General features: G+C 40.0%; 1 protein-coding gene across 1 annotated transcript in view; it reads left to right on the top strand.

Annotated features, from left to right (window-relative positions):
• Rttn (rotatin) overlaps nt 1-14,287 on the top strand; it is a 165,977-nt gene that overhangs the window by 133,069 nt on the left and 18,621 nt on the right. Inside the window, exons 39-44 of the mRNA XM_060376958.1 lie at nt 1,741-1,878; nt 2,876-3,093; nt 7,523-7,628; nt 8,639-8,736; nt 10,064-10,141; nt 14,108-14,234. Of these exons, the coding sequence (XP_060232941.1) occupies nt 1,741-1,878; nt 2,876-3,093; nt 7,523-7,628; nt 8,639-8,736; nt 10,064-10,141; nt 14,108-14,234 (765 nt within the window). The remainder of the gene's footprint in view (nt 1-1,740; nt 1,879-2,875; nt 3,094-7,522; nt 7,629-8,638; nt 8,737-10,063; nt 10,142-14,107; nt 14,235-14,287) is intronic.

Below are 14,287 nucleotides of genomic sequence, written 5' to 3'. Positions count from 1 at the left end.
TCGCTTGGCGAGAGGTGCTGTGACTGTTATTGTAGCCTTGTTGGTATTTTATTATTCCTCCAATATATTTTATTACACAAGAGTTATTTAATCTTATGATTAGTTACAGAAAGCACTGCAAGATACAGTCTGTCAACAATATCTTGAAGGTACATTTAGCAGCGTGGAATTTTCTTGTGTCTTGCAAAAGTACAAATTTTCAATAAGGAAAGTGTTGTAAAATTGTTTTCTTAGAAACTGAGTTTTGAATGATTTTTAATAAACTTTGGCTAACATTTCTGTTATATTTTCACATTTCTAATATATACAAATATATTGGATATTTATATCTATAAAAATACTATATATTTATGATTTGCTAATTTACATATATAATTCAATACATTACTATATATACATGCAAATAAATTTAACTAAACTATACCATAAATATGGTAATAAATTTAATTGTTAATAACATTTTAAATTTATCTTCCAAGTTTAAAAATTTACTATTTTTAAGCCTTTATTGAATAAAAAGCATTGACTTTTATGTACTTTTTTTAAAGGAGTAATACAAATGTCCATACAGTATGAGTATATGAGTACACAAGCATAATTTTAGAGTTAAGTATTTATGGACTGACAAAAAGGAAGCAGCTAAGATACCTCTTAATGAGCTTAGTGCCAGGATAGTTGAGGAGCACTGGGATCAGTTGTGACTTGGGCCCAAGCTCCGCATTAGTGCTGAGGAGTACCTGGACAGTGTCTTAGCTTACTTTAGTGAAGTTTGATGAAAGGGGACAAAACTGCAGGGGTATGACCAGAGAGACTCCAGAGATAGCCACTGCTTTCCAACTTCTGTTTATACAGTAGCCTCACTGTGGAAGGTTAACGTCTCTAATGTGGGATCCACACAGGCAACAGTGTTCTTTCTCTTCTGCCTTGACCTCAGCACATTGGGCTTTCATTTTCATCTCTGCACACAGCTGCTGGAGGGAATAAAGAAAGCAAGAGGAAAGTTTCACAGAAATAGCCACTATCATGTTTTATAATATGCCTGCTCTACAGTTCTGAAATTGTAGCTTATATTTACTGCATCACACTTTGTGATTGTTGTTGAGCATATTCTTCTGAAAGTATGGCTTGTGTGACTTTGTAGAAGGGTAAGGGACATACTCCTAAGAGGCAGGAGAAAAAAAAGAAGTGAATTGTAGTGACTTGGATAATTGTGCAGGCTAGTTTTATGGCAGCTTCATACAGGGTAGAGTCATTTGGAAAGAGAAAACACTCCCATTCTATTGGCCTTTGTACAAGCCTACAATGCATTTTCTTGTTTGATGATTGATGAGGAGGGCCCAGTCCTTGTGGGCAGCGCCATGCATGGGCAGGTAGTCCTGGGTGATGTAAGGAAGCAGATTGAATAAGCCATGAGGATTAAACCAGTAAGCAACACTTTTTCATGGCCTCTGCAACAGCTCCTGCCTCCATGTTCCACCTGTTTGAGTTCCTGTCCTGAGTTTCCTTACTGATAGATGATGATGTGGCTCTGTTTGTCGAAATAGACCCTCTCCTCCCCAAGTTGCTTTGGTTATAGTGTTTTACCACAGTAATAAAAGCCCTAACTGGGAACATTAATGCTTATTGCTTTTCCTTTGGGCCGGTGTATACTGTGGGTGCAGTAAAGTACTCGTGGTGAGTTGTATGTTTTTGAAAGTTTCCTTCTTGCTAATAACTTGAACTGTTTGATTAACTTTACAGACGTCCAGGTGGTGTTGGCTTTTTATCGCACGTGGACAAATTTGTTTGACCTCCTGACCACACTGCTGAGGAAAGCTGGTACTGTCTCTCTGTCCCCTGTTACCTCAGCTCTTGCCAAGCACTGGGAGGCAGTGATGGGTAAGATCTTCAAAGTATTGGGTCTTTCACCTAACAAAAATAGGAGTCTTTATTTTCAGTTCAATGTGTAAATTCTCCGAGTAGTTGTGACAGATCATAGGAAAGACTTACAGTGTATTTTACTTGAGGGTTTGCAGTTCTCCTGATGAGCCTCCTTTCCCCCAAAATGCAGATTTGAAAAACTGCGGTAAATTTCAGTACACCAGAAGCCAAGTAAGAAAAATCTCTGGTTTCATGAAAATGTGTATGTTAAGATTATAAAACAATTATAGATTTTTGTTCCCACAAGAGTCAGTTCTTTTTTGCTACATCTGCATTTTGTGTTAAATGTATATACATGGAATCTCATATACAACTTGGGAAGTTATAAAATATTATCTTTTCTCAAGATTTTTTTGTAACACAGAAATACCAAAATGCATTTATTTTTATATTTTTATTTCCCATTAAAATAAGCAAGTGATTGTTTTTAAATAAGTAAGTTTTGATTTTTTTATAATATTATAAACTTTAACAAAGCAAGGCTTTACATAAATATTTATATCAAACATTTGTTAGTCTTTAATTTTCATTCTGTATAATTATTTTTAAAACGTATTTTTAGGAAGCATATACAATAGGTTTCTTTACATACATGCTAGACAAGTGCTGTGCCATACCTTAGCCATACTTTCAAGCTCAGGGTAACATCTTCTTAGTAGTGAAGTAAAAATTCAGAGAAATTCTCAAAACTTTAGATGTCAGCTCAAAGTAGTCATCCACATATTGTCCCCATGTATACATATTGAAAAACTTATTTAATGAAAAATTAGATTTCTTAACCCAGTATGTTACCTTAATGCTGACTTTAAAACTTTTTTATATAGGTGCTATTGATAGCTTTACATCATTAAAAATAATGCTATAAATATAAGTACTAAAACCAATGTTGATTAATTTCCTCTTTGATTTTGAAGAATTTTCCAAACATTTACATCTGGAATCATTTTCCCTTTAGATAGCTTGTGTGGCTGTGTGGGCTTGTCAGTCAGGTGCCCTGCACTGACTATTGCCAGCCTCCAGTTCCTGTCTGTCCTCTTGGCTGAGGAAGAAAAGAGGCGTCTCCAGGACAAGGACAGAACAGATGGGTGCCAGGCCCCAACAGTGGCGTTACTTCTCGATGGACCTCAAGAAGGGCTTAAATATTCAGAGCAACTTAATGAAAGAATTCTTCAGGTGTTTGACTTCTTGATAATTTTTTCTAGACTTTATGTATCCTTAAATGAAATCACTTTCAGTATTATTTAAATTTTATATCAATAATTTTTACTAAAGAATAAATATTTATTTTGATTAAGTAAACAGTCTAATTCAAACTATAAAAGATCAACAAATATTTCTTTTATAATTAGGAGTATTACTAGCACTCTGTATCTGTTCTCCCTCTTCCCTGTTTCAACGGGGATTGAACCCAGGACTTCTTGCCTGCTAGACAAACATTCTATTACTAAGCTATATTCCCAGCTCCTGTTTTACCTTTTATTTTGAGGCAAATTTTAAGTAGCCCAGGCTGGCCTTGAACTCATCCTGTAATCTCTGCTAACCTTGATATTAAGATCTTTCCGCCTCAGCCATTTGAGTATTTGACATTACAGGCTGGAGTACGAGCATACCATGGGATGTAGTTTGGTAGAGTGCTTGCATAGGCATGCGTGAATCTCTATATCTAAAACTGCATACACTGGTTACAGTGACACCCATACTCAGGAGGTGAAGGCTAGAGAATCAGGGTTTCAAGGCCACCCTCAGACATAGGAAACCTGACTCAGAGCCTTTTAATACCATTTCATAATTTCATCCCTTCTCTGAAAGGTAGAAGAGTGGTAAGATTATGTATGAAGGATTTGCGAATCAACTAGATGTAATGTACGTGGTTGTTCCATGTGCTTGTTTGTGGTGGTCCCTTTGTTGCTTCAAATTTGGAGATTGTCCTCTCCTCTTGGTTTATGATTGGTGTCCTCAAGAAGATGCATATGGCATGACTACTTGTACAGTTTTAGCATCAGCCTTGGCTGCTAGGATGCAAAGAAGGCTGGTGGAAAGGCAGAAGTGAGTGGGGAATGAGGAGTTAATAGAATTTTCATGTCAGAAAATCAGAAGGGTATGCTACTTATAGGAAGAACGGGACCAGCAAGAAAGAGGGGAAAGGGAGAGTAATAGGGTGTAACAATTTGTATGAAATGTTACAGGGAAACCCATTTCTTTGTATGCTACTAGAAATTTAATTAAAAGCAACAGTAAGAAGATAGAAGGAGACACTCTTTGTTCCAGCTAAAGGATGCATGGAAGATTTGTAGGGCTCCTTGGGGAAATTTGTTTTCTCTGACTTATAAAATCTGCTTGTTTTCTCAATATGGCTAAGAATCGGGACAAAGAGGCGCCTGTGTTTTGTCCTCTGTCTCCTGAAGTTGTTTGTTCAGAAGCTTGGTTTCCTCTGAGAGCTGTTTGTTGTGGTGAGGCCATAGCTTCCCTGTAGCTACTTCCTCATATCCATCCTCTCGGCTCTCCCAGTGATGTACGAACTAGAGCTAGGTTGGAGAGACGGCTCGGTGAATAAGAGCGCTTACTGCTGCTGTAAAGAACCTCTGCTCAGCTGCCACCACAGGGCGCTCACGACCGCCTGTAACTGCCGCTCCACACGGCGCTCATGTTCAGCTGCCAGCCACACGGTGCTCACGACCGCCTGTAACTGCAGCTCCACACGGTGCTCACGACCGCCTGTAACTGCAGCTCCAGGGCCTCCCACACGGTGCTCACGACCGCCTGTAACTGCAGCTCCAGGGCCTCCCACACGGTGCTCACGACCGCCTGTAACTGCAGCTCCAGGGCCTCCCACACGGTGCTCACGACCGCCTGTAACTGCAGCTCCAGGGCCTCCCACACGGTGCTCACGACCGCCTGTAACTGCAGCTCCAGGGCCTCCCACACGGTGCTCACGACCGCCTGTAACTGCAGCTCCAGGGCCTCCCACACGGTGCTCATGACCGCCTGTAACTGCAGCTCCAGGGCCTCCCACACGGTGCTCATGACCGCCTGTAACTGCAGCTCCAGGGCCTCCCACACGGTGCTCATGACCGCCTGTAACTGCAGCTCCAGGGCCTCCCACACGGTGCTCATGACCGCCTGTAACTGCAGCTCCAGGGCCTCCCACACGGTGCTCATGACCGCCTGTAACTGCAGCTCCAGGGCCTCCCACATGGTGGCTCATGACCGCCTGTAACTGCAGCTCCAGGGCCTCCAGTGCCTTCTTGTGAGTTACCTCCAGGGCACCTGGATGCCTGTGGGGCACATGAGTACACTTGGGCACTCACACAGTAAACAAGTCCCAAAACTAGAAACTGGATGCTGTACTTGTTGTCTTACACCAGTCAGATTAACAAGCTTTATCAGATCATTGCATTTTAAAGAGTAGTACAAGCAAGAAAGCAGAAATTCACTATGTCCAAAGAACCATGTGCTCAGCCTTTGCCTTCCCTCATCTGTGAGAAGACCAGAAACCAGGAACTCTGGCCTCTTCCTGTAGCTCTGTGTTTATGTAGGCTATTGGCTGTGTCACATGCTTGTAAAGTAAATTATATCTTTGAATTATCCGGAGATAATCAGGAGTTAGTATCCTAAAACTGATATTCTTCAAAAGAATACTTAATATCTCCATGAAATTATCCTCTGAGGAATATCATGTGGACCTTAGTCAGATGATGTATTTCTTATGATTGAGTTCTTCAAGTGCATTATCAGAAGATTTCATTGTTTATGTTCCAGCTACTTCTAAATTCTTCACCTCCTAGGATATTGTTATATGGGAAGTTAATATCTTCTAAATGATTATGTTATAAATTATATCATGGGGAGTACATACTGAAATGGTGCATAGTTATATCAAATATGTATAAGACTATTTTTTTTTACTGATTCTTTTTTTTTCTTATTGGTTAAGAGTTTTACACATACATATAATGGGTTTTGATCAAGTCAATCCTCGCATTCCCTATTCTCTAATTCTTTGCCTATCTCTCCCACTAGTATTCCTTCCCAATGACATGTGTGCCTTTCAAAAAAATTCAGAGTCCATTTAGTGCTGCCAGTATGTGCAGTGTGTGCCTGGGTATAAGGCCAGGTACTGGAGCATGCATCAGTTCTTGGTGTTGGTTAACTTTCTCTTGCTGTGGTGAGACACCATGGCCAAAAAAACATAGAAGAAAGAGTTTCCTTGGGTTAGAGTCCGTGACTGTGTGCTAGGGAACATGAGTGCGGGCAGGGATGATGCTGGAGCAGTAGCCGACAGCTCTCATCCTGAGCACAGCTGTGACCGAGAGAATGCCTGGCAAAGGTACACGTCTTTTCAAATCTCAAAATCTGTCCCCAGGTATACACCTCCTTCTGTAAAGCCACAACTCCTAATCCTTCCTAAACAGCTGCACCAGCTGAGAACCAAGTATTTAAACGTATGTGCATATGGAGGCCTGTCATTCAAGCCACCACTCTCCCTCTTCCAGCAGCCTTCAGAAGCTCCTCAGGCAGGGGTGGGACTTGCTGACCCTCTCTTCTCCCGGCTGGGATTTGTCTGGCTTGATTTCGTGCATGCAGTCGCAGACACTGTCAGTTCTTATGTGCACCTGCCATGTGGTATCCAGGAAAGACGTTTTTCTGTAGTCATCCACTGCCTGGATCTTAGAGTCTTTTTGTCCCCTCCTTCATGGTGATCCCTTAGCCTTTTCAGAGACTTACGTCTATTTACACAAGGTTGGCTCCCCAAGATAAAGGTGCCACTATCACACCACTGTGGGTATCTTTCTAGTCCAGCCAGTGTTGTGTTTCTGGTATCACAGCTAGAGCCACTGGACTGGAAGTTACTTTTCTCTCTTAGCAACTTGCACAGCACTTCAGGGCAAAATGAAAGGAAGTCCTTGGGAAGGAGGCTTCAGGGTTAGTTCCATCCCATTTCTTCAAAGTCCTGGGACTGAAGTACAATAGGACTTACCTTCAGATTCTGGGGGCAAATATCGAGGGGTGATGGCATAGCCTGTACTGTGTTAGGGTCTTTTGGATTCCCCCAACGAATAACTCAAGAGGGATTTTTTGTTCTTGGTGCTGGGGTTTTTGCTAGGTAGTCTATGGTTCCTGGGCAACCATTATTATCTCATGTAAACTGTATGTCTATATGCATACATGTTGTATGTAACTTTAGATAAACATATGATAGTAATTCCCGATGTCATTTTCAAGCATCCTTATTGTTGCTTATCCTCCTCTTTCTTCTTCCTCGACATTGCACCTGTGTCCCTCCCAGTGCCTACTGCGGTGTTCATCCTCCCGCAGGCTCGTGGTCACTGCTTACTCTTTTCCTGTGTATTAGTCTACACCAGCACCCCCAGAGGTAATGAGACTTTGAAGGTGATTGTAATTCTCCTCCATATGAAAATACCTTTGTAGGCTTTTTTTCTCTGCCAAACATTCACAGATAGATTTGTTACCTTCCAGTATTTTTTTTCTTTTATTTCACACAATACTTGAAATGTCTCTTGTCTAAAACATGTTTTGGTTCACAGAAGTTTTGCTCCAGATTGAATTTTTTTCTAAGCAGTTTTGTCTATGCTCTCTGCAGGCCTTTGAAGGAAAACCCTCCAAAGACGTCCTTAAGAGAGTTGCGGCAAGCGCGCTGATGTCACTCCTGGCTGTGAGCAGAAGTGCTCAGAAGCACGCTCTGAGATGTGAGCCTCACCACCACTCCTTTACACGGCATCTCGCCTGCCATTTCCACTGCTCCTTTATTTTAACTTTCTTTGAACTAAAATGTACAGAAATTATAGTAAGATTTCAGTGACATTTAAAAAGTGTTTTCCACATAGAGGTTCAGTAATCATTCATTACTTTTTATTTATAGTTAAGGTCTACTTTATTTTTAATTATGTGTATGTGAGTGCAGTCACTTCTGGAGGATAGAAAAGGGTGCTGGATCCCTTAGGGCAGGAGTGACAGGCTTGTGAGCTGCCTGACATGGGTGTGGAGAACTGAGCTCTGTCTCTGCTTTCTTAACCACTGAGCAGTCTCTCCAGCCCTGCACTCATTGTTTTTAAATAAAATTTAAAAAAAATGAGTAGGCTGAGAATACACTGGCTAGTAAGCACAGGACATTGGAGTTTGAACCTCAGCACTGAAAACTCGGTCACTCAATAATACAAAAATACAAAATAAGAAACATTTTGTGTTTCTAGTTGCATGTAATGATTGTCACTCTAGAGAATATAAATAAATGAATTTCTAGCTTCATAATTATTAGAATATACAAGCACATTTCATGTATCTAACATACATGCAATACTTTATGGTATTTATGTCTAACACAATACTTTATGGTATTGTAAAGACAATATCAAGCAGTATTTTTATATGCATTTTTATACTAAAGGGTCATGATTTCTCTTCTGGACATCGGGGAATACAAGCCTAAGAGGTGAAAGAAAGTAATAGAAACACAAAGCCCATCCGTTCAACTAATTATTTGCTGTTAAAGCATGCAGGCTGTAAGATATAAAGTAGACCTGGAAGCTCCCGTACTAAAGAATGAAAACAAGTGGGCTTTGGTATTGTTGTGCTCCTTTTTTCTCTTTTAATTCATTATTCTTTCACAAATATATGTGAACAATGACTTGAATATTTGCAGCTGTAATGTCTTCAGGCATGGAATGGTCTCTTGATAGTTGCAGCCTTTTTCTTTCAGCTGATTTCATAGAGAACTGGATGGAGCAGATGAAACACATCAACGCACAACTGAACCTGGATTTGCTGAGGCCTGGGAAAGCAGCACTGAAAAAAAAGGTGACTTCAAGTTCTGAATTCTCACGTAAGGGAACAAGGATAGAGAGACCATGTCTCTTGCTCTTGTGCCTACAATGAGCACAGAGTTGAAATCTGTTTGACTTAGAAGATAGGTAGAGGCAGTTAAATTATTGAGATTCATTCTCATTTTAAAATCCTTAAGTGAGACTTATATGTTATTCATTCTTGATGTAGTTAGAATTATGTACATTCATATGATCTATTGCAAAAATATTTTATACAATGAAATATATGAATGAAAGTGTTAAGTATTCTAGGGAATGAAATTTGTAATAACCATAATTTATTATGTATTTATATGTTAGGCACAGTTCATACATTTCAAATTTATTATCCCATGAATAAATACCTTAACAACTTAGCAACAAAATCCTACAATTGATGAGGCTAAATTTTACCTTCACATCTGGGACATTCCGTGTATCTCCCTTCCATGATTTCCAGATGTTTGTTCTAGCATTTAATTGCTTGACTATGTATAAAAATTATACATTCATGTAAATACAACATTCATAATGGCTATATAATACCTGTGGCTAGCCATAATTGTGACCCTTAGCATTTACACCACGTTTCTTTAAAAAAAAAATGAATGTACATGTGAATAATATTTGAATATACACATAAGTATTCTAATATACATTATATTAACACTTTGTGTAAAAACTATTAAGAAACAAGAAGGAAGTGGAGATCTTGCTCAGGCTGAAGAGATGGTTCGGTGTTTAAGTGCACATACTGCTCTTTCATAGGATTTGAGTTCAGTCCCAAAGCACCCAGTGTTTTCTTCTAGTCTTTGGAAGCACCATGCTCCTTTACATGAGCATACCCACCCATGAACTCACATACATATGCACACCATAAAGTTAAACAAAGTTTTAAAGAGAAAACAAGAAAAAGATGTATTTAATAGGTTAACTCTTGCATAGTGACAGAGTCCATGTCTGACAGCTTCTTTTCCTGCTCTATTTTCCTAACCTAGCCAAAACCCCTCCTTCATCATTGAGAAAGTCAACAAGCATCTGATATGATTGAAAAGCAGTCAGTACTCACCTTACTTTACTGTGCTATAACATGGAGGCTATTCTGTATCTAGGTTCTTCAGTGCTTGATGGAACAGAATTAGCTTTTTTTGTGGTGCCTGTGTTTCTTGAGATACCGTCACCATTCCTTGTCAGTTTTCACAAAGTGGTCATGGTCAGGCATGAATACAGCACAACTGCAGTGCACTGTGACCCCAGAGTTGGGAATTGCTATTTCTCAAATGTACTGCATTCATGCTTTCAACTTCTTTGTGTCTATACAGGAAGATGGTCTTATTAAAGAGTTAAGCATTACCATGCAGCTTCTAAGAAATTGTCTGTATCAAAATGAAGAATGCAAAGTAAGTACAGCTCCCCAGACTGCTTGTGAGTAGCTGAGGTTTTATATGAAGTAATACAGGATAGAAAATGAGCCCTCTGATTTCTCTTGTTCAAGATGTGTAGTTGATTGTTTCTTAAGCTCAGAACTAACACTCAAACTGGCTGCATTTAATCATGTTGTCCTTCCATACTGATTAGGTTCTCATTTATATCAAGGCTTGAACTTTGTGATTAAAACCTAACTTCTTGAACTTCTCCTTTATTCTATATTGTTAGGTATTTAGAAGCTTGTTAACTAGAAGGGAATACAGGGCTGTATATGTCTTATGAAATAGAGGTTTTCGAAGGTGTTTGTCAAAACTGATTATTCAAAGGGGGTGATTGATAGTATTTATGGTTATAAAAAAGTTGAGCGTACATCCTGCTCCAGACTGGAGACTGTTTTACTTAGCATGACTGCATCACCTAAAGAAAGCCTCTTTCTGCCGTATCTGCTGTCTTCCATGGCATTGTGTGGTGCTCTTTGAAAGCCACTGAGTTGTCTTGCTTTCTTTGTAAGTATTGGTTCTGTCTGTTTAAGCCATGATGGTACTATTGTGTGACATAAAATCTTCTGAACTCATGAAGTTGCTTGATCTGAAGTGACTTCACTTTTGAGGTATTAGCTTTGGGTAAAAAAATTGGTGAGTCAAAGATCAATTGTAGAAATTTCTTTTGTTTTTAAATTTCTTGACTTTGTGCTCTTGTTATAAAACTGGAAAAAGTATATTGTATCTGTGAAAATATGGTATTATTTAAACTACATTAAGTAAAATACAGGTAACAGTTATTTAAAAAACCAAGTATTTGTTTCTGCGTTTACGGTGACTTACATGGGAATGGCCTCTATAAGCTCATCTATGTGAATGCTTGGTCTCAGGGAGTGGAACTGTTTGTGCAAGCATAGGTGTGACCTGTGGGCGGAAGCTTGTCACTGGGGGTGGGACTGGGGTTTCAAAGCTCACAGTAGGCCTGTTCTCTGCCTGCTGCCTACACGAAGATGTGATACCCTCAGCTGCTGCTCCAGCGCCATGCTTGTCTGCTTCCCACTACGGTGATAATAATAAATAAAACAGTATTTCATAATTCCTAGTACATGAATTTCCCTCAAAATAGATTTATTATTAAATATATAATTCCTTTGTGCTAAGTACTGTTCTTGTTCTGTTACACCTTATTTGGGAAATGACCTGAAACATTTGATAGATGGCATCTACCTATAAAAGTTTATGAAATAAATACACTGTCTTCTAGTTATTTTTTATATTTGTGTGGCATAACTACTTATAAAAACATAATTATTCAGTAAGTTGAAATATTTCTATTTTTCTGAGTTGTAAACAATAAATCTAAAGAATAATTACATTACTCTTGAGTATAAATACAATTCATTCAAACAGATATTTTTCATTTTTTCTTATTTCAGCTTAGGAAAGGTATTCTTATTACTAAATAGTGGTTATTAAGGTCATAACTCATTAATTCATCCTCTGCTGTCCCATCCTGATTTATGCATGTGCATATGTAACATGAAGGAGTTTTTCTGCTGTAAAGGCCGTGCGACTGAGGAAGTAAAACCAAGCAATGGACAGGGCTCAGGAGAGGCAATTTTGACTCCTCAGGGAAGACATGATGAGGCCTTCACCTGGGCAGGGAGAAAATAAAGGGTTTAGGAAGCGAGTCTCCAGAGTCAGCATGAAGGGAGAGAAGTGTAGAATGACTTGCAGATGCTAAGCTACATTCCAGTGCAGGAAGGTATGGCAGAGCCGAGTGCAGTGATGAGGGACCTGGCGCTCAGGTTTTCCCACACGTGAGCTGCGTAAGCCTCCGGCCACCCAGATGGACAGTGGCTTGTGGCCAGGTTTGGGTGGGCCCAATAGCCGTCTATGCTGGGGATAGTAGGAGTGTGCAATTAGTATTCGTACCCAGAATTCTGGTTGAAACTTCAAGATGGTATGTTATAACAGCTTTAATCACGTATTTGGAAGGCAAGAAGTCAGAGGGTTTGAAGAATCAGTATAGAGGTAAGACAGAAGGATGGAAAAACAAAGATAAGGAAAACTGCGGTGATGCCCCAGTGCTGGAGAGCTTGGCAGCCACGAGGTTAGAATGATCTCAGTGAATCATTAGGACAGGAAACGAACTGAGGGTGCCTGATACGAAGTGCAAGAAGTGGAAGAGTCAACGGAGAACATTCTTTCTCCAGCTTGATCATTGTACCACATGAGTATATCCGGTTCTCCTAATGTGTACACTACTTAATGTAATCAGAGAAATGGACAAGTTAAGGACTAGCTAGCAAAGATGGAGGAGGAAGAAGAGAACTAATGGAAAGATTAATCCCTGAGGAGACAGGAGAGCCATGTTTCAGAGGGCAGATGAGAGTCTTAATTTCTGACAGGAGGAACACTGGCTCTTTACTGCCAGGAAGGGAAGGGGAAAGGGATGAGAGAATAGATACGTGTGTGTAGAGTGGAGATTATATAAAGAAGTTGTACCTGACTGTTCCTGTCCCTGTGAAATAAGTGAGCAAAGTTGTTGCTAGTGTGGCTGAGTGAGAAGCTAAGAGTAATCACCTGAGGAAGAGCATTGGGAGTAACTTAGAGACTATCATGTCTTGAATGACTTTTCACTTCATTCTGCTGTTTGGTTCTGCGTGCCTTGAAATGTGTGTATAATGACATGTGTGCACTCAAGTGTATGTGGCTATAAAGTTACCACACTGCTGCACTTGTGCAAGCAACTGTATCTATCCACAATATCATCCCAGTTGTAACTGATTTTTAATAAAGACTACGTTACTTAATCTGTTCAAATTACACAAAGATGGCCATTAACTTCTGGGGCACACACACACCCATGCACGCACATGCACATGTGCACACGCATGCACACAGGCATGCACACTCTCTCTGCATGCCTTCCATCTGTCTGTGGCTTGTGGTTACTAGCCGACAGGTGTTCTGTCTGCACGGTGCCCGGGTCTGCTGTCTGATGTCTTTGTGTATCTGATGAGGCTTTTCTGTATTTGTTGAGCAGCCTAGAGAATGGAAAGGAATGGGCTGTTCTTTACAGAGCTCTTACAGTGTTTTACAGGGGAAGATGATCCTGACGGCAGATGACCCAGGGCGGCACTTAAAGACACAGATTGACGTCATCAACTTCTATCTGTCTATCTGCTGCTGCTGGTTTTTGTGGCAGACGTTTATACTGAGGCTGCTGCCAACCTATTGGGTGTGCTCAGCAAATAGTTGCCATAGCACACATGTATTATTCTGGGTCAGGGCACAGAAGAGTACGTAATTTAAGAGTAAAGTTACGCGTTTAGCTTACTTTGTCAAAGCACATCGTGTGGGAGACCTAAGGCACACTAATGATGGTCACATAGTTCTCTTATGAGCATCTTAAGCTTAGACAGGCCAAACAAACAGTAGGGCAGCAACTTAAATACATAGTCTTAAATAATCTCAAGGCATATTGTTAACTTGGTCTGGAGGTCTGGGTAAGGTTCAGCCTCTTTGGAGACAAGACCTATTTTTAGAAAATTGTCTCACCTCATGTATGCTATATACACAGTAAGGGAACAAAATGTAGAACCGTTCATAGTAGTTTCTTGACTACAAATCTCTGTCTCTGAGATTTTTATGTCTGAGCCTTTTTAGAGTTTATTTTTTGCTAAGTGATAATCACTTTCCTACATACTCTACATGTTATAGAAACTGTTTTCACAGTTCTTCTCTGACTAAGGTATCTTAGCATCCTTCCAGAGACTGGTCAGGGCTGCCTAATTCAGAGCACTGCTGGGCTGAGTAAAGGATCTTCCTGACAGTTAGCAAAGATGAATTAATCTGTTGTCTTATGTAGGCTACAACTTTGGGGGTATTTAACCCTAATTTTGTTTTTGTATGTCCAGACTAATGGCTGTCTTCATTTCTTTACCAAAACAGGTGGCAGCTCTTGAAGCACGTCTCGTGCCTGTCCTGCACTCTCTCTGGCCTTGGCTTTTGATGGATGATTCATTGATGCAAATTGCCTTGCAGTTGCTTTGTGTCTATACTGCGAATTTTCCAGCTGGTAACTGGAATCCAGTGTTGTTTTTGATGCTAAATTAAAATACCAAGTTTCAT

Source organism: Meriones unguiculatus, chromosome 2 (assembly GCF_030254825.1).
Source record: "Meriones unguiculatus strain TT.TT164.6M chromosome 2, Bangor_MerUng_6.1, whole genome shotgun sequence".
Taxonomy (NCBI): Eukaryota; Metazoa; Chordata; class Mammalia; order Rodentia; family Muridae; genus Meriones; species Meriones unguiculatus.
Note: the sequence above shows the minus strand (reverse complement) of the source record. Positions and strands in the feature narration are given on the sequence as shown.